Raw genomic sequence first — 21,762 nt, 5'->3', positions numbered from 1 at the left:
TGGGTTGACCACCTTAATCCAACAATCCTCACCCCCCCCCCCCCCTCCACTTCTCCTGTTCTCCTTTTCTCCTGCTTTGGGAATTCAGTTCACACTGTTCCCTGGAGGAAGTCCCATGTTGTCTGACAGGGCCAGCTTCTTACCATCCATGATCTGTCTCTCCTCGATGATGGTATTCCTACCAACTTCAGTGCTGCCTGTTACACCTTTCCAGCTGTTGATCTAATATTCCCTTCATCCAATTTTGCAGCTTCACAATATTGATCACATGACCATCTTCGTGACAGTGACCATTTTATGATGATTCTGTTGCTTCCTTGCTAAAGCCAGACGGACCATCTACCATTTGGGTGCATTAAAGAACCAACTGTGAATTTATGTTTCTGCTACTACCTGTCAGATCGCACCAGTGAGGTTGTGGAGTACATCTCCGATGTTGTCATTTTGCTGGACCTGCTATTCCCCTTTCCACAGGTCCCATCCATTGCTGGGCCATGAAATGGTGGACCAAACACGTAGGAACTGTTATTCAGGAGCTCTGAAGAGCCCTTCAACATTTCAGGTGACATCTTTTACAGACAAAACTTGTCACTTTTAAGTGACTTCATGGTAAGGCTTGCTGTCTAATTAAAAGCAGTAGCAACGAATGCTGGGAACGTGATGTCTCCTGCATGGGAATTTATGCCTCTTCTTTCCAGGTGTGGGTCAATGTAGTCTCATGGGCTTCCGAAGATTCACAGCTTCACTGGTGTGTTCCTCCAGGATGGTCGCTGTACTGGCATATCAGCTCTCGCTGGACATGTAGCAACTCATAGTGTTGGCGCTATCTTATGTGGCTGCCTCCTGGGCATGTAAGTGACGAATTGAAGATGGAGCCCCCCCCCCCCCCCCCTGTCCTCGTTCATCCCTTGGGATGCCAAATTATGTAATGAACCTTTCACTGACTTAGCCAATTGGCCTCACCAATGTGCTCTGCAAACTACTTGAAAGGATGATTGCCTGCTGATTGCTGATTATGCCTGGGTCTAGGATCTTGTGGTCTTCCCCCCCCCCCCCTCCCATTCTATCGATGTGATTTCTGGGAGAGTTGATCCACAGCTGACTAGCCAACATCTGATTGCAATCTTTTTTGATCTGCATAAGGCATACAACTGGCGCCATCACATTTTTCTTAGCCTTCTTGTCTGGGGCTTTTGAGGCTCCCTGCCAAATTTTATTCATTGCTTTTTATCCCACTGGTTGTGCTGCACTCGAGTTGGGACTTCACTTGGCTCTCCATGGGTCCAAGAGAACAGTGACCTGCAAGGCTCCATGCTGAGTGTAGCACTCTTCATCACCACCACCACCAATGGGCTAGTGATGACTGTCAGGCCATGGTCACCCCTGCAATTTGCAGCTACAACTTCAGCATTTGCTGCAGCTCCCACTCTGTAATCTTGTCTGAACGGCAGCTCCAAGGCACCATCTGAAGGACCTCTGTCTGGATGCTTTACTATAGTTTACAATTCTCTCGTGCAAAAACATAATTTGTGAGTTTTTGTAGCAGCATGGACCATCCCGACCCAGAACACTACTTTGGTACCCCAAGCTTAGATGTTGTTGTACAGTTTGGCCATTTATGTGCCTTCCAGTCTAGTAGTGTAGACAATCTGCTTGCCAAAGTGGGGAACTACCTCTTAATTCCACTGGTACCAACACTTGCTCACCTATGCAGTTGCCAATTGACAATTTCCTGATCGTCCAACATGTCCAGTTCTTTTTGCATGTGAGGGACATCGACCCCCTGACAACCACTCTCAGATGGGAACACCAATTGGAATACATCTTGCATACCCCTGCCAGGACAGAATACATGTTGCAGGCCCCTGCCAGGACCTCTTCCTATCTTCCTTAGAATGTGCTCTGTATGTTTGTGTTCACTTGTGCCCCCTCCCCACTAATGATTGGCACCCATGCCATGAATTAAGGACATAACTGTTTAAACGACCTACAGTCTGTCACCTGGATGACCTTCTGGCTGCAGTTTCTCTCATTTCTTCAAAAATATCAGAGTGCTGTCATCTTTAACACTGACTGTTCTAAAATCAGGGATAGACTGGGTTATGACTTTTCATCTCCCACCTGTCAGGAACACCATTCATTGCCTGTAACATGTAGTGTTTCTGTGGCAGAGCATATGGCCACTAACAGAGTTGTCCCTTGACTGCACATGATGTGTAGTGACTCAGTGAGCAGTCTCCAGGCCAGTGACCAATGTCACTTTTGTCATGCTGTGATATCTGCTGTTCATGACCTTTCTTCGAATTAATCATACTGCCTGCACAGTTGTCCTTCTCTGGGTCCCCAGTCATGTGGGTATCCCAGGGAATGAACTAGCAGACCATTTGGCTAGAGAAGCAGATTGCTCCCTGCAACCCTCGCACCCCCACCCACCCGCCTCCATACACTTTGACAATCCCAAGTGTTAATTTGTGAGTGCAACTAAGGTATCTGCTCACTTGGAAGTGGAACAATATTTGGGGTATAGCATGACAACTACTGTGTGCCTGTCCTGCTTTTGGTTCAGGTCACTCTACTTTTTATTATCTTTCACATCTCTTTCTGATACCTGCATGCTCTTGGTTATTTACGCCTATTCCATTTGCATTACCTTCCCTTTGCCTGTTTAGAAGACTTTTGTTTGTTACACCGTAGTTTTACACAAATCTGATGATGTCATCTGAAGGTTGGGCCTGATTGGAAGGGGGGGGGGGGATCTTGCCTCTGGGCTACGCTTTTGCTTGTGCAGCGATATGCGTGGGTGGCTTTCACTTTTGGTAAGTGATAAAGCCCTCTTAATAGACTTGTTCTGCAAATGAAAGACTGGTGACTTCATAGTCTGCTGGAGCCCTTAATCCCCCCTACAATCTATCAACCCACATGTGTTATCTCAGGAGCATGTGGAAGAAGTCTAGCACAAACTAGTTACTACATTTGGAGTAGTGAAAGTGTCAAGTAGCTTTCTGATTTTTCTTAAATAGCCCAATAGTACTTTAAGAAAGAAGTTACACAAACATATGTTAAGTGAACAGTAAAGATTGCTTTTTTTTGCAGGTGAAGGCTACAACAAACTGAGAGTTGGACAGCTGTGCACACCTGTAGGCACAATACATCTTACGGTGGCATACAGAACAAAAATGACTATCTCACCACAGCACACAGGCAAAGATAGCTCCATAATGTTGAAAAGTGATCATTTCCACTCTGACCTCAGTCCGAAGCATGGACGATACCAACAAAGGTAAATGCTGTTGTATACTCACATTGAGATGATGCCTGATGTCTGCATAAGGTATTTCCTGTTTCCAGTGAAATTGTCATTTGTAAGGAAAAGTTCACTTTTATACTCTTCCCCCCCCCCCCCCCCCCCCCCCCAGCAAGGCTTGGCTCAGGGCTTTCATACTGACTCTTTTATGGCTGAGCACATTAGTGAAAACTGTTAAAGTATTGTGTGTGTGTGTGTGTGTGTGTGTGTGTGTGTGTGTGTGTGTGTGTGTGTGTGAGAGAGAGAGAGAGAGAGAGAGAGAGAGAGAGAGGGGGGGGGGGAGGATGAAATGATAGAATGGGAAGGTAATACGATGATAGCAAACATCACTAGATTCCTGAAAGATATATGGGAAAAAGGAAACATTCTAGACAATTGGACGATGGCAGTCAGATCCTTATTACCAGGAATGGAGAGCCTGAAGATGTGAAGAACTACAAAGGGATGATACCCTGCTACCAGTCACTGTGAAACTTCTGTTTAATATGATAGAAAAACAGACAGAAAGTCATATCAGTGAATATCAGGTAGGATTTAAAAAAAGAAAACACCCACCTTGAACAGATACACAACCTGAAATAATCATAAAAAATAGGAGGCAAAGAAACGAGCACATGACCTTGAAATTCATGGGTTTTTAAAAAGGCATCTGACTACAGACAGACAAACACTATTTAACATCTTACAAGGGACGTACCTAAGTTTGAACAACTAAAACAAAATAAGAACAGTGATTTCTGTTCTACTAGTCATCAATGTCATTTATCTGCAAAAATTTGAATTTGTGTGCAGTCAGTGTTTGAAGGCTAACAGATCTCAAGACTCTGAGAGCAGGAGTCACTGAAGAAACAGTGAAATGACCAAGAGATTCACAAGAGTTATAAATGAGATATTTTCAGTAAGCTAAACACTTGCTTGAACAGTATACACCATCTGTCAAAAAACTTCAAAGACTGTATTCCTGTCATATAAGTGACATCAGTGCAGTAACTATGATGGCAGCTTGAACTAACACTGTAAGTAACAGAAACATATTTGAACAGTCACTTCTGAGGCAAATTGCAATTTGCAACACATCTAAACCTAGTGTTCAATACATTCTCCAGAATGTTTTGAAGAAGAGGATCTCAAAGGTGGACTTCACTGACAACTCTGTGCAATGTACTCAAGAGGGAGAAGACTACACAGAACCCTGGAAACATTGAAATCACCACAACTTCCCTATAGTTTTTATTAATCCAGTCTTGATGAAACTTTTTGGACTGACAGAGTATGTTAACACCTGAAGTACTTATGGAGTCAGTTCGAAAAAAAGAGAAGTTTCTGTTTTGTTATAGATTCTTCTCTTATTCGACACCGAAGAGAAAAATGTGTAGTGTCAGTGAAGTGATTAATACCCAGCAGGGTGCAACAGTATGCCCATAAGCAACATGTGGATGTGGCAGATTATTTTCATTGTATCTGCACTGTAGCAGTCCAATATCAAAGCTATAGTGATCACAATATCCAGATCTTTGCCTTGCCAATGTGTTTGAATACGTTTATTGAAACTCCTCACTTTCACTTCAGCGACAAAGGAAGAATGTAAAACAACACAGCAACTTCTGTTGTGGGAAGCTTTACACTGCAAGTACTGCACATGATAACATATTGTTCCAATCAAATACTTAGCTTTCATGGTAGCCATAGTGACTATTCTTGCCAAACCAAGACAGTGAATTCCTTCTACTGCCTTCATGGAATTTCTTTATAATTCCATGGTATATTTGAAGCCACAGCTTCATTACCACCCAGAAGCACTGTATGTTTCCGAATGTTTAACACACATTAGGGAAACAGAAACCAAGAAGTTAAGAAAACAGATAAGAAGGTGCTAAGGGAGATATTCGCCCAAAAAAGGAATAAATGCGTTATGAAGAAAAGGAGAAATCAGAAGCGATACACAATAATAAATTGACAGCTGAAGTGGTGAAAAGTTAGTTGAAGTTCACTGGGAGTACCCATGAAATTAGTGACAGATTGCCCTTTAGGGTCTGAAAGAGCTCAAAGAAATGCAAGAGTACCACATGACTGATGTAAGAAGTTACGGAGGAATTCAGCTTAATCACTGAAGGCATGGACAAAGATGTATAAAGACAACTGACACATGCAGAGAGTTCAAGAAAATCAAGAAACAAGATGAGTAGAAGATTAGGTGGAGCTGTGGAAAAACCAGAGTTAAAACACGAGCAGTTCTCGCTTGTCAGGATGGATTCAGGTTTTCCTGTGGGAATGATAAGGTCTGTAGGTGGTTTGAGAGATGATAGGCTTGAGGAGAAGCAGCAGACAGGTCAGCAGTGGACATATTCACAGTCCTTTATTCAGTCATTCAATTTGATTCTGACATGGACAAGTCTTTAATTATTCTTTGTGGCTGGTACAGTCATTCCTGTGTGTTTTCGTTTTCATGTAACATTCTGCTCTGAGCAACAGGCGCAGTCATAGCCAGTGTTGTACACATGTTGCCTGGATTCGAAATCTGGATCAATGATGAAGAACAGGGGCAGGTAGCTGGTGGGGTGTTGGCTGTCCAGGCTGGGCAGACAGGCAGAGGTCCCTTGTTCATGACCCGATGGAGGCAGAGTTTACAACAAAGACTCTCAGCAGTGCCTTGTCAAACATTGCAAACAACCTGGAATGGCGCAGTGGTAGGGGTCTGGCATAATTGGCAGTGCGGGTCAACAGCGCAGAAGTCGACGCCAGAGTGGCCTCCCAAAGGCTGGTCCCAGTGCATTGGCACCTGGAATGGTGTCACAGAAGTCTTGCTGCTGCTGCTGCTTGAAGAGTGCTGATCAAGCAAGAATGACAGATGGCTGCAGCCAATTTCTTTGGCCTGTGGCCTGATTCCACAGGAGCTGATCTCACAGTTCAGTGACCAGCACCTGCTGCCTGGCTGTGGCCGTATTGCAGTTCTGGGCTCTGACATTTGCTTAAGGTTTCCTGTAGTTTTGTCCCATTTCATGACACTGGCTGACTGACTGAGAGGGGCAAGAAGTCACAGTGCAGTGGCCACAACTAGAAATTGATGCGCTAGGCAAAATCTATAGATTTGTATTTCATCAGGCTTCTAAGCATACCTTCAGTGTTCCAAAGAAGGGAGTATTGCAGGCTTGCTATCAACAGGGGGCTTGGATATGGGAGAAACTATTTACTGTGGAAGGGACAGCAGCTATCAAAACGGAGGTACTCCTGTCGGTTGATTGGCTCTATAGGGGTGGACTTTTTATGGAGATATAGTAGAGGTGAGAGGAAATATTCAGTTAGGTAGCACACTAACCTTGAAGAAATCCCATTGTAATTCATGGGTGAAATGGAGGCTGTAGAGGTATGAGGATAGTGTGTGTGAGCCCTGGGTCCAGATTATGATATCATTGTCAGTGGACTTCAACCAGTCAAGATCTTAGATTACTTGGAAGGCTTCCTCTAGGTGGCCAGTAAACAAGTTTGCTTATGACGGTGCCATGTGGATCCCTGTAGCATGCCACAGATTTGTTTGTGTATCTTTCTATCGAAGGACAAGTTGTGTAAAAGCCCACAACTTCTTCATATTTGAAGGCCAGACATACCAACAATTAAAGGGAACAGCCATGGGTACCAGGATGGCCCCCTCGTACGCCAACCTATTCATGGGTCGCCTAGAGGAAGCCTTCTTGGTTACCCAGGCCTGCCAACCCAAAGTTTGGTACAGATTTATTGATGACATCTTCATGATCTGGACTCACAGTGAAGAAGAACTCCAGAATTTCCTCTCCAACCTCAACTCCTTTGGTTCCATCAGATTCACCTGGTCCTACTCCAAATCCCACGCCACTTTCCTTGACGTTGCCCTCCATCTGTCCAGTGGCCAGCTTCACACGTCCGTCCACATCAAACCCACCAACAAGCAACAGTACCTCCATTATGACAGCTGCCACCTATTCCACATCAAACGGTCCCTTCCCTACAGCCTAGGTCTTCGTGGCAAACGAATCTGCTCCGGTCCGGAATCCCTGAACCATTACACCAACAACCTGACAACAGCTTTCGCATCCCGTAACTACCCTCCCGACCTGGTACAGAAGCAAATAACCAGAGCCACTTCCTCATCCCCTCAAACCCAGAACCTCCCACAGAGGAACCACAAAAGTGCCCCACTTGTGACAGGATACTTTCCGGGACTGGACCAGACTCTGAATGTGGCTCTCCAGCAGGGATACGACTTCCTCAAATCCTGCCCTGAAATGAGATCCATCCTTCATGAAATCCTCCCCACTCCACCAAGAGTGTCTTTCCACCGTCCACCTAACCTTCGTAACCTGTTAGTTCATCCCTATGAAATCCCCAAACCACCTTCCCTACCCTCTGGCTCCTATCCTTGTAACCACCCCCGGTGTAAAACCTGTCCCATGCACCCTCCCACCACCACCTACTCCAGTCCTGTAACCCGGAAGGTGTACACGATCAAAGGCAGAGCCACGTGTGAAAGCATCCACGTGATTTACCAACTGACCTGCCTACAATGTGATGCATTCTATGTGGGAATGACCAGCAACAAACTGTCCATTCACATGAATGAACACAGGCAGACAGTGTTTGTTGGTAATGAGGATCACCCTGTGGCTAAACATGCCTTGGTGCACGGCCAGCACATCTTGGCACAGTGTTACAACGTCCGGGTTATCTGGATACTTCCCACCAACACCAACCTATCCGAACTCCGGAGATGGGTACTTGCTCTTCAATATATCCTCTCTTCCCGTTACCCACCGGGCCTCAATCTCCGCTAATTTCAAGTTGCCGCCACTCATACCTCACCTGTCATTCAACAACATCTTTGCCTCTGCACTTCCGCCTTGACTGACATCTCTGCCCAAACTCTTTGTCTTTAAATATGTCTGCTTGTGTCCGTATATGTGTGGATGGATGTGTGTGTGTGTGTGCGCGCGCGCGCGCGCGCGCGCGCGAGTGCATACCCGTCCTTTTTTCCCCCTAAGGTAAGTCTTTCCGCTCCCGGGATTGGAATGACTCCTTACCCTCTCCCTTAAAACCCACATCCTTTCGTCTTTACCTCTCCTTCCCCTCTTTCCTGATGAGGCAACAGTTTGTTGCGAAAGCTTGAATTTTGTGTGTATGTATGTGTTTGTTTGTGTGTCTATTGACCTGCCAGCGCTTTCGTTCGGTAAGTCACATCATCTTTGTTTTTAGGTATATTTTTCCCACATGGAATGTTTCCCTCTATTATACATATAATTTGTTATGTGTATATGGAATGAGATGGTGTGTATTGTTGATCCTGTAGTGGAAGTGATAGTGCTTAATGGCAACAGATGGCTTGAACATGGGGAATGTATTGTTAGAGGGAGGTGGCATAACAGTGACAGGGCAGACTGTGAACAGTGGAGTCATTGGTCAGCTTGGAAGAAGATTCTTCTGTGGGAGCTCCGTAAGCATATACTATAGGTTGTATAAAATGGTTAGGTTAGTTACCTACTTCTTACTGTTCCTTTGCAAGCCATGTATACCTGTAATGCTGATGCTGCATCACTGAGTAGGGGAAAGAGATGCAGTTTTACTTCATGTTGTTTGTGGATAACACTATCAGCTTACTGTCCTTTACATACCAGGCACTGGAAGAATAGGAACAGTAGTAGTTTTTCTATAGTCTGTTTAAAATTACTTGATAGTTGATGTCTGTCACTTGCAATGACAGTATTACCAAATCAGATGTTGGCTTCAGCTCTTGTTGTAAATGACACACAGTGCATCACTTCATAAGTGCTGCTAACAGGCCTGCAAACATTCAATATTTATTGACAGTTCTAGTTTTTCATACTTTTAAAACATTAAAGCAAGCATGACATCATCAATAATACTGTCAGTGGGCAATGTGATTTTACCAGGTTATATATGCTTGACATTATTCCATTCTGGAATTCTGAAAATTGAAGTAACAAACTTCAAACTGTCACAATCTAGAAGATCGTTTTTTCAGGTTACCAGTTTCACTCTGCTAAAGCTGTGGTGGCATTTTGAAGTTTGTTACTTTGATTTTCATCATTTTACAAGATTGTAGCTGACAAACAACAGAAAACAATGAAAAGGGGGCAATATGTCAGAGAATGGTTGAGAAAAAGCTGTCGTATGTTAATTTACTGACTAAAATCTTAATCACGGAAACAGAAGATGTCAAACCATTTTCATGTGAGTCCTTCATCTTATGACTAATTATTAATGTTGATATGATGTAAAATAGAAAAACAAAATTTGTCAATGGGAGAGGCAGTTGCAGTCAAAAACATCAAGTATAACTTGAGATTTCTCTCAACAGGCAGGTCATTTGAATGCTTGAAATTTCCTGCTGTAATATCATAAAATACAATTAGCAAAAAGTTATTGAAACCTATGAAGTAATTACATCTGTACTGCAATGATATATTCAGGTAATTAATGTAAATAATGTGACCATTCTGATTCGTATTTCTTAGTCATTGCATATACAGTACATGTTGAGGCCTACTATGCTTGCTTCCTAGTTAAAGAAGAAAATAGGATGCTCAGTTGATCACTGTAAAGTGATAAATATGACTACTGCATAGACCTTTCAGCTATTTCTGTTAAGACTACTATGAAAACTGAATCTGAAAGATGTTATGCTCAAAGATGAACTGATCAATTGAAGAGTGCACATTAGCTGTGTGGCTAGTTCGTAAAGTTCTGCCAATGCTTGAATGGTGAATAATGTTAAACCATCAATGCTTGCCCCCACAGGGTCGGTACACATTGAGAATGCTTTTGGGGCCATCAATACTGCTTGTAAATATTTCTGGTATTGGCAGTACATCAGTAAGTGCCCTCAAGTGGTCAATATGATGACACATTGATAATATTATTGAACACATGAGACCCCCTTTTCTTGTGTATAATGCAAAGCAATGATGGCAGTGGCTGTTCTGAGATTTGATGAACATAACCGCAACCTCATGAAGTGCGGTGTATCCGAGGAGACAGCGGTCGAGAACTTGTAGCAGAACTCGTCACACTCACTCGTTTACTGCGATTAAAGCTAACTAATGCGAGGAAACTCAAGAGAGAAATCGGTGCCTAAATCAAACTGTTATTTCTGACTTACATTGATTACATGGAACTACCCTCACACTGGCGTCAGGAGCTGACACATTACATGTTATAGGCCACATAGGCACAGCACATAGAAATAATGTACACTGTTTGAAAGTAAGGAAACTTTTTTGTGTGCGTTCCTCCACTGATTGCTAGCTGCAGGTAGCTTCTCTGTCCAAAAGAGGGTGGATACCACTCTTATCAGAATCACTGGAACCTTCCAAAGTGGATGAGTAGCTTGAAGTAATTTGTGTCATTACAACAGCCCTCCAGTCCATTTCTGTGATATTTTCTAGGTCCTGAATAGTCAGTTTCTCAACTTCACTCATAGTAATTTTTTTATTTCTGCAAGTAACATAGCCTTTCACTTCTGTCCAAATAAGTTCAATAGTGTTAAAGTGGCAGTGATAAGGTGGTATTCTTATGACTATTTATAAGCTATCTTCTCGATAACATAGGTTGGAAACTGTGGCTTGTGTGAAGTGACACAAATACTTCATCCGCAGTAACTCAGTGTTGTTGTAACTATTGAATAATGGCTTCCTTTTGAGAGGACAGTGTTGGAGTCTTATCCTTCAAAACTAAACGGTATGTGGCTTTGTCGATAATGGTTACTGATGAATTTTCTAAACTTAGTAACAATGTATTTTCGAACCAATTTAAAAATGTTTCATGGTTCATTTCCTCATGGTACTCTGACGTTTTCTTGGATATGAAAAGCAGTTGACAGCTGGAAATAAAGCTATGGTACATGTTGTTGTTGTTGTTGTTCTTGTTGTGGTCTTCAGTCCTGTGACTGGTTTGATGCAGCTCTCCATGCTACTCTATCCTGTGCAAGCTTCTTCATCTCCCAGTACCTACTGCAACCTACATCCTTCTGAATCTGCTTAGTGTATTCATCTCTTGGTCTCCCCCTACCATTTTTACCCTCCACGCTGCCCTCCAATACTAAATTGGTGATCCCTTGATGCCTCAGAACATGTCCTACCAACCGATCCCTTCTTCTGGTCAAGTTGTGCCATAAACTCCTCTTCTCCCCAATCCTATTCAGTACCTCCTCATTAGTTACGTGATCTACCCATCTAATCTTCAGCATTCTTCTGTAGCACCACATTTCGAAAGCTTCTATTCTCTTCTTGTCCAAACTATTTACTGTCCATGTTTCACTTCCATACATGGCTACACTCAATACAAATACTTTCAGAAATGACTTTCTGACACTTAAATCTATACTCGATGTTAACAAATTTCTCTTCTTCAGAAACGCTTTCCTTGCCATTGCCAGTCTACATTTTATATCCTCTCTTCTTTCGTGTGTGGTGCACACGGGTGCCTTGAGCTATTGCAGCCAATTCTTCCTCCCCTGGCCGAATTTCCTTCACCCTGCCCTCCCTCCCTATCCTCACTCCTTCCCCTTTGCCCCATCCTTCCCCTCTCATGGCGTTCTAACTTATATCGACCTGACTATCCAACTGGTTCCCTGTACTGCTTGCAAATTTGTTCCTTCTGCCTGTTCTTTTATTCTTTTTGCATTTAGTCCTCACTTGAGGTTTGACCTCCACTTCTAAATTTTCTGTTTTTAGTTTGAGTCATTTGGGGAAGAACCACCTCCCTAGCGTCTATGGTGTGGATTCCTCTTCCCCCACTTCCTTCCCCTCTCCCTTCCCCACTGTAGCCCACTTCCACCCTGCTAGGTCACCAGCATGTGTAGCCAGTCCGTGATGTGGGGCTGTTATGATGTACCCAGCCAGATGGCTGAGCCTTCAACACAGGGATCACACTACTGATACCTAAGCTATTCCCTCCCCATGTATGCCAAGAAGTGGTTGCTTATATTCTTGGAGCATCAGAACTCCCACAAATGGCTGCCATGCCAAGTGGTCCTTGCTGTGGCTTGGTGATGCCCATAGGGAGAGCCCACTTCGGGTGGTACCAGGGCGGATGCGTGGAACATGAAACGTATCAAGCTACAAAAATCTGTTCGTTCTCAGATGGTCTTCTCTTCAAGTGGTGAAGGATCATTGAATGCTCCTTTGTATGACCAGGCAGCCTTCCTTCGCCGTCTTGGGATCAAACACTTTCCCCGCTACCTCGTCTGTACTAGGATGGATGGGGACACATTCACTGCCACAAAGCCATTGTTTTTTGTGGAGCATATAGAGGACAAGTTTGGTGAAGTGGAGTCTCTTAGTAAGATGCGGTCAGGCTCCCTGTTGATAAAAGCCTCTTCTGCCACCCAATCTGCAGCTCATGGTGCTTACGATCGTCTTGGCAATATCCTAATGTCTGTTACTCCTCACCAGTCTCTGAATATGGTCTGGGGTGTTATCTTCCATAGGGACCTCATCCTGCAAACTGATGAGGAACTCCGGGCTAATCTGGAGCAATGCGGTGTTCATTTTGTTCGGCTTGAGCAGAAGGGTTGCAAAGGCAACTGCACTGATAACAGCTTCTTCGTTCTGGATTTTGGGGGGTACCCTGCCAGAAAAGGTCAACATTATGTGTTACAGGTGAGATGTGAAGGTGAACATCCCAACACCCATGAGGTGCTTTCGGTGCTTGCGTTTTGGGTTCTGCCACCTGTGTGTGTCAGTTATCTTGACCGCCACTCAGCTTGCTTGCCAGATTGGCCAGCTTACAAGAGAGAAAAGAAGATGCAAGAGTACAAGTCTGTGGATCGCCAGTCCTATGCTGAGGCTTGCCAAAAGTATGAGAGACTCTATCCAGTGTTTCTATCTTTCACTTTTGCCTCTGTTACATCCTATCCCCATCCTACCTCTTCCTTACCCCAGCCCAGTCCTCCCTCTCTCATCCCCCTCCCCCTCCCATGCAGTTCCCATGACGTCCCGTCCAGGAGCCTCTCCCTTCCCCAGCTGAAGAAGTGCCCTCTTCTTTGGCACCTGCCGGTAATCGGGCTCCCTCCTGGGACCCCTCTCCTCAGCGTCTCTCAAGCCGGAAGATTCCTACCACCATCGGCCACGAGATGCACCATCTGTGTGCACCAAGGTCACCTGCTCTCTTTCGGTTCCAGATCTTTCAGACACCTGTACTCCCTCTGTATCCTGCCCTCCTCCACCTTAAAAGAAAAAGAAACATAAGTCCCAAGACAAGCCCCCCCCCCCCCCCAGATGCTCCCGGAGGTGCCATCTCCCCCCTTGCAACCTGAGATCTTATTTATAGATGTCACCCCACCTTGTCGGTGACGACCATTGTCAGAGTGACGTGACATCCTCTCTGCTTCTTTATGTCTAACCTGGACTCTCGTGACATGTTCATCCAGTAGAACTGCATTGGATACTATCATCGCCTACTGAAAAAAATCCTCGCCTTCTCCTATTCTGCGTTCTGTTTTGTTCTTCAAGAAACATATTTCCGTGATGACCAAGCCACCATTTTGTGGTTATCGGGCATTCTGTCGGAAACAGGTCCCCGGTCCTCCTGCCTGGTCTGCGCTTTGGCTCACTCTGATGTCATTAGTGACTGGATCCTCCTATGTATCAACCTGGAAGCAATAAAGTTTAGAGTGCAAACGACTCCGGAAATCACCATTAGCAATGTCTGCCTCCCTTCAGGTAGGCCACTTCCTTACATTGAACTTTCTGGCTTAATCCAGCAACGTCTGCCCCCGTTTCTCTTCCTTGGGGTCTTCAATGCCCACCACCCATTGTGAGGGAGTGCCACTTCAACAGGTAGGGGTCTCGATTTGTCTCCCCTCAATGATGGTTCCCGTACCCACTTCAGTGCCGCTCATGGCACCTTTACTGCTATCGATCTCATGATCTCCTCCCATGATGACCTTTGTGACAGTGACTGCTTTCCGGTGATTCTATTGTTCCCCGGCTGCCACCAAGTACTCATCCGTTGATGCAGTCATGCAAGGCACCTCTGCCACTGTTTTTCAAGCTGCTGGCACTGCTGTCCCCCTATCCACAGGTCCCCCTCGTCATCGACGTACCGTGGCAGTCCAAGGATGTCGCAGTCACTGTCCAGGATGGCTGACGGGTGCTTCAGCGATTTAAATGACACCCTTCACAGACCAACCTCCTCGCTTTTAAGCATCTCCCTGCTAAGGCTTGTTACCTTATTAAGCAGAGAAAAAGGGAACGCTGGGAGCACTATGTTTCCTCCCTGGGGGCATATGCCTCTTCATCACAGGTTTGGTCCAATCTCCGTAGACTTCTGGGCCACAAGCAACAGTCAACTGTCCAGGGTATTACCCTACTAGGAGCTCTGAGCACTGATCCAATGGTTCTTGCAGAACACCTCGCGACACACTTTGCGACGGCATCGGCACCCTCTTCCTATCCCGCTGCCTCATCCTGCACCATTCTGAGCCCTATAATGAACCCATCACTGAACGTGAATTCTAGCAGGCTCTTCCCTTTTCACGAGACACAGCACAGTCCCAAATACCATCCACAACTCGATGATCCAACACTTGGACTTTCCCCAGAGGCAATATCTCTTCAGGGTCTTCAACCACATTTTGCTCACGGGTGCTTTTCCGTCACAATGGTGAGGAAGTATAGTTATCTTCATCTTTAAGTCCGGGAAGAGGCCAGCATCTCTCAACAGCTACTGCCCAGTTAGCCTGATGAATGTACTTTGTAAACTGCCTGCTTCAGATTATTTTGTGTACTCGAATCTTGGGGCCTTTTGTCCCCATATCAGTGTGGCTTCCAGGCAGAAAGATCTCCAACTGACTATTTACTCAGATTGGAAACAGCCATCTGACAGGCTTTTACTAACCACCAGTACCTTGCCACGGTTTTCTTTGATCTACGTAAATCATTCAACATGGCTTGGCGCCATCACATTTTAGTTACCCTCCGTGACTGGGGCTTCCGTGGTCTCCTTCCAATTTTTATCTCCAAGTTTTTATATCGCTGGCTCATCAGGTTCGAGTTGGCAGTTTACTCAGCACCCCTCGGATTCAGGAGAATGGTATCCCACAGGGTTCTGTGCTAAGTGTCACACTCTTCCTCATAGCCATCAATGGGCTTGTAACCTCTGTTGGGGCTCTGGTTAACCTGGCGTTTTACGTCAATGATTTCTGCATTTGGTGCAGCTCCCACTTATTAGCATCTGCTGAGCGCCGGCTCCAAGGCATCATGCGATGGGCCTCTGTGTGGGCCACCTCCCATGGCTTCCAGTTTCCTCCCTCCAAAACGCGCATCATGCATTTTTGCCATCGACCCACAGTACACCTCAATCCCGAACTTTATTTAGGTGATCAGCTCCTCAATGTTGTAGCACAGTCCCATTGTTGCGTGTACTGCCATAATTCTTTGTTTGAGATAACATTTGGCCAGTGTACTCCCAGTATAGTCCTCAAACATTCATTGAGGAAGGTTTGTACTTTTGTTTTAATTTGTGCTGCCACCTTCCGTGTCTCACACTCGTAAAAGAGAACAGATTTTACATTTGAGTCAAAGATTTTAAGCTTTACCTTCAACAATATTTCACGAGATGGCCAAACTGGTCGCAGCTGGGCAAAAGCCCCTCTGTCTTTTTGATCCTACTTTCGATGTCTTCTGTCGCCCCTCCATTTTTGGAAACTACTTCCCAGGTAACAAAAGCTCTCCATCTGCTCAGTCTCCTCTTCTTTCACAGCTAGTGTATTCTTGTTCTTACTGTTCATCCTAAGCTCTTTAGTCTTAGCCGTGTTTATTTTTAATCCAACTCTCTGAGCTTCTGTTTCCAATTCCTTAAGCTTTTCACTCATCTCCTCAAAAGTGTGGAACAGATGGAAGATGTCGTCCTCAAAGTCCAGCTCCTCGAGGCAATCATATAGAGTCCACCATATACCTCTCCTTTTCTCTCGGTTTCCCTTCTTCATGACACCATCTAATGCCAGCCAAAACAGTGGTGGTGAAAGAAAACAACCCTTCACTACTCCAGGATTTAAACTGAATGGTTATGAGAGTGCCAGGACAATACAGGTTGTGTGTGTGTGTGTGTGTGTGTGTGTGTGTGTGTGTGTGAGAGAGAGAGAGAGAGAGAGAGAGAGAGAGAAGAGCCTAAAAATTCACTCTACTGTAGCTTTGGGAGTAATGATGAGTATACAAGGTGTGTTCAAAAAGTAAGGTGTCTATATATTTTTGTGAAAAAAATATTGATTTATTCATCAGTATTCATGTTGTCCCCTTCAAAGTAATCCCCCTCAGATACAATACACATGTGCCAACGCTTCTTCCAATCCTCGAAGCACCTTTTGATCAGCCTTGAGTACTTCCAGCGTTGCAGTTTTTATTTCCTCAGTCGTTGAAAATCTTCCTCCTCTCATAGGTCTCTCTTTGTTTTGGGAACAGGAAAAAGCCACAGGGAGCCAAATCCGGAGAATATAGTGGCTGAAGCATGATTGTCATGTTGTTTTTGGCCAAAACCTCTCTCACAAGCAAGGATGAATGAGCAGGTGCATTGTTGTGATGCAAAAGCCATGAATTGTTTTTCCTCAATTCCGGACCTTTGTTGCATATTGCTTCTCGCAGACAGGGCATAACATCAAGGTAATACTCATTGACTGTACGACCTTGAGGCAAAAATTCATGATGCACTACAACATTGTAATTGGGGGGGGGGGGGGGGAGTGGGCAGAACTTTAACATTTGATTGAACTTGGCATACTTTTTTTTTGTTTTGTCACCAGTTGTGACACTATTGAGCAAATTAAGATCATCATTGACATCATTCAAGAGGTCCTGAGCGATACTCATGCGATGGTCCTTCTGGTCAAAATTTGGATGTTTCAGAACAAACTTTGCTGGCACACGTCTCATGCCCAAAACATCTGAAAAAATTGCATGACAAGAGCTGACCGATATGCCAACATCCTCAGCAGCTTCTCTTATGGTAATTCGACGATTTTCCAAAACAATTTTCTTCACAGCTTCGACATTATCATCTGTTGTTGTGCTGGGGCGTCCAGAGCGAGGTTCGTCATTGCCATCTTGCAAGAGCATGTACCACTTGCAAACATTTCTTTTTACTTAGAGCAGACTCACTGTATGGCACTGTCAACATTTAAAGTGTTTTAGGGCACTTGATTCCATTTTTCACACAAAATTTGATGCAAATTCTTTGCTCCATTTTTTTATAATAATCGAAAATCACCAAGCACACTCAAACATGTCAAAAACAAACAAAGTAGGCTGTACACATGAAACTGTGAACATATGTTCGGGACATGTGTACCAACATAACAAAAAAAAAAAAATGCCCGTGTAATTTGAAAAGTCACCTTACTTTTTGAACAGCCCTCGTGTATGTTTAAGAGCTGATTCATGTTACAAGTCTACAGTCAACTTTGTCAGTACTTTCAGTGTTTGAGTTACCCTACTAGACTGGCTCTGAGGAAATCTCTCTCACTACCTCTATTGTCCTACCCCCATGAACCATGGACCTTGCCGTTGGTGGGGAGGCTTGCGTGCCTCAGCGATACAGATGGCCGTACCGTAGGTGCAACCACAATGGAGGGGTATCTGTTGAGAGACCAGACAAACATGTGGTTCCTGAAGAGGGGCAGCAGCCTTTTCAGTAGTTCCAGGGGCAACAGTCTGGATGATTGACTGATCTGGCCTTGCAACACTAACCAAAACGGCCTTGCTGTGGTGGTACTGCGAACGGCTGAAAGCAAGGGGAAACTACAACCGTAATTATTCCCGAGGGCATGCAGCTTTACTGTATGGTTAATGATGGCGGCGTCCTCTTGGGTTAAATATTCCGGAGGTAAAATAGTCCCCCCATTCGGATCTCTGGGCGGGGACTACTCGAGGACATCGTTATCAGGAGAAAGAAAACTGGCATTCTACGGATCAGAGTGTGGAATGTCAGATCCCTTAATCGGGCAGGTAGGTTAGAAAATTTAAAAAGGGAAATGGATAGGTTGAAGTTAGATATAGTGGGAATTAGTGAAGTTCGGTGGCAGGAGGGAGAAGACTTTTGGTCAGGTGAATACAGGGTTATAAACACAAAATCAAATAGGGGTAATGCAGGAGTAGGTTTAATAATGAATAGGAAAATAGGAGTGCGGGTAAGCTACTACCAACAGCATAGTGAACGCATTATTGTGGCCAAGATAGACACAAAGCCCATGCCTACTACGGTAGTTCAAGTTTATATGCAAACTAGCTCTGCAGATTATGAAGAAATTGATGAAATGTATGATGAGATAAAAGAAATTGTTCAGGTAGTGAAGGGAGACGAAAATTTAATTGTCATGGATGACTGGAATCGAGACTAGGAAAAGGGCGAGAAGGAAACATAGTGGGTGAATATGGATTGGGGTAGAGAAATGAAAGAGGAAGCCGTCTGGTAGAATTTTGCACAGAGCATAACTTAATCATAGCTCACACTTAGTTCTAGAATCATAAAAGAAGGTTGTATACATGGAAGAATCCTGGAGATACTAGAAGGTATCAGATAGATTATATAATGGAAAGACAGAGATTTAGGAACCAGGTTTTAAATTGTAAGACATTTCCAGGGGCAGATGTGGACTCTGACCACAATCTATTGGTTATGAACTGTAGATCAAAACTGAAGAAACTGCAAAAAGGTGGGAATCTAAGGAGATGGGACCTGGATAAACTGAAAGAACCAGAGGTTGTGCAGAGTTTCAGGGAGAGCATAAGGGAACAATTGACAGGAATGGGGGAAAGAAATACAGTAGAAGAAGAATGGATAGCTCTGAGGGATGAAGTAGTGAAGGCAGCAGAGGATCAAGTAGGTAAAAAGACAAGGGCTAGTAGAAATCCTTGGGTAACTGAGGAAATATTGAATTTAATTGATGAAAGGAAAAAATATAAAAACGCAGTAAATGAAGCAGGCAAAAGGGAATACAAACGTGTAAAAAATGAGATCGACAGGAAGTGCAAAATGGCTAAGCAGGGATGGCTAGAGGACAAATGTAAGGATGTAGAGGCTTATCTCACTAGGGGTAAGATAGATACTGCCTACAGGAAAACTAAAGAGACCTTTGGAGAAGGAGAGCCACTTGTATGAATATCAAGAGCTCGGATGGAAACCCAGTTCTAAGCAAAGAAGGGAAAGCAGAAAGGTGGAAGGACTATATAGAGGGTCTATACAAGGGCGATGTACTTGAGGACAATATTATGGAAATGGAAGAGGATGTAGATGAAGATGAAATGGGAGATATGATACTGCCTATAGAGTTTGACAGAGCACTGAAAGACCTGAGTCGAAACAAGGCCCTGGGAGTAGACAACATTCCATTGGAACTACTGACGGCCTTGGGAGAGCCAGTCCTGACAAAACTCTACCATCTGGTGAGCAAGATGTATGAAACAGGCGAAATACCCTCAGACTTCAAGAAGAATATAATAATTCCAATCCCAAAGAAAGCAGGTGTTGACAGATGTGAAAATTACCGAACTATTAGTTTAATAAGTCACAGCTGCAAAATACTAACGCGAATTCTTTACAGACGAATGGAGAAACTGGTAGAACCCGACCTCGGCGAAGATCAGTTTGGATTCCTCAGAAATGATTGAACACGTAAGGCAATACTGACCCTACGACTTACCTTAGAAAATAGATTAAGAAAAGGCAAACCTACATTTCTAGCGTTTGTAGACTTAGAGAAAGCTTTTGACAATGTTGACTGGAATACTCTCTTTCAAATTCTAAAGGTGGCAGGGGTAAAATACAGGGAGCGAAAGGCTATTTACAATTTGTACAGAAACCAGATGGCAGTTAGAAGAGTCGATGGGGCATGAAAGGGAAGCAGTGATTGGGAAGGGAGTGAGACAGGGTTGTAGCCTGTCCCCGATGTTATTCAATCTGTATCTTCAGCAAGCAGTGAAGGAAACAAAAGAAAAGTTCGGAGTAGGTATTAAAATCCACGGAGAAGAAATAAAAACGTTGAGGTTCGCCGATGACATTGTAATTCTGTCAGAGACAGCAAAGGACTTGGAAGAGCAGTTGAACGGAATGGACAGTGTCTTGAAAGGAGGGTGTAAGATGAACATCAACAAAGGCAAAACAAGGATAATGGAATGTAGTCAAATTAAGTCGGGTGATGCTCAGGGAATTAAATTAGGAAATGACACACTTAAAGTAGTAAAGGAGTTTTGCTAGTTTGGGAGCAAAATAACTGATGATGGTCGAAGTAGAGAGGATATCAAATGTAGACTGGCAAATGCAAGGGAAGCGTTTCTGAAGAAGAGAAATTTGTTAACATCGAGTATAGATTTAAGTGTCGGGAAGTTGTTTCTGAAAGTATTTGTATGGAAGTGAAACATGGACAATAAATAGTTTGGACAAGAAGAGAATAGAAGCTTTCGAAATGTGTTCCTACAGAAGAATGCTGAAGATCAGATGGGAAGATCACATAACTAATGAGGAGGTATTGAATAGAATTGGGGAGAAGAGGAGTTTGTGGCACAACTTGACAAGAAGAAGCGACTAGTTGGTAGAACATGTTCTGAGGCATCAAGGGATCACAAATTTAGCATTGGAGGGCAGCGTGGAGGGTAAAAATCGTAGAGGGAGACCAAGAGATGAATACACTAAGCAGATTCATAAGGATGTAGGTTGCAGTAAGTACTGGGAGATGAAGAAGCTTGCACAGGATAGAGTAGGATGGAGAGCTGCATCAAACCAGTCTCAGGACTGAAGACCACAACAACAACAACAACAACAACAACCACCTCTATTGTCATTTGTGCTACAGAGCCTACTCTCAAACCATAAGGTGATGACATTCCACATAATGTTCAACATCAAGCAGCCCTTAGGGTTCTTATCCTTGTGGCAGCCTCAGTTGCCAAGTGTCCTACATACACTCATACTTCTGCCTCCCCTTGGCTCATCAGTGGTACTACATCAGAATGGAATCTAACATTGAGGCAACTCCTATTATAGGTTGATTTGCAGATGCTGTTCCACTTACTGCATCAACAAGGTATAACTTATGTTGTCAAAAAGGATGAATGGGTTTGGTGGCTCTGTGTATTATATACTGTTGTCTGTAACAGTGCAGAGCATCCAGTACAGTAGCATTTGATGGTGTCTGCTTAAAGACACTGAGTAGCATTTGATGGTGTCTGTTTGAAGACACTGAAGATTTTGAGTTTTCCTCTTGGCACTGTAAGAATTCTCCAGTTACTGGACGTCCTGGACCCCAGTCAACTTCCTTTTCCTATACGTTTATGCCATTTTTTAACTCTGATTTTTAATTTTGTTTTTCACTCTTGCTTCCCCTTCACCCACCCCCATCCTCTTTTTGCCTATTTTTCTCATTGCTGAAAGCTTCCACTTTTCTTACTTTCCTACCTGTGTCTTATTAAAATGTCATTGTT

The 21,762-nt window shown here is 44.0% G+C and overlaps 1 protein-coding gene across 2 annotated transcripts in view; it reads left to right on the top strand.

The window, feature by feature from the left end:
- The window catches only part of LOC126259544 (autophagy-related protein 13), a 43,926-nt gene that overhangs the window by 13,576 nt on the left and 8,588 nt on the right, over positions 1 to 21,762 (top strand). For both annotated transcript variants that reach the window (XM_049956422.1, XM_049956423.1), the window contains exon 3: positions 3,094 to 3,280. In XM_049956422.1, coding sequence (XP_049812379.1) covers positions 3,094 to 3,280 — 187 coding nt within the window. The remainder of the gene's footprint in view (positions 1 to 3,093; positions 3,281 to 21,762) is intronic.

This window comes from Schistocerca nitens, chromosome 5, assembly GCF_023898315.1.
Source record: "Schistocerca nitens isolate TAMUIC-IGC-003100 chromosome 5, iqSchNite1.1, whole genome shotgun sequence".
NCBI classification, from domain to species: domain Eukaryota; kingdom Metazoa; phylum Arthropoda; class Insecta; order Orthoptera; family Acrididae; genus Schistocerca; species Schistocerca nitens.
The sequence above is the reverse complement of the archived record's forward strand: the minus strand, read 5'-3'. Positions and strand labels throughout refer to the sequence as shown.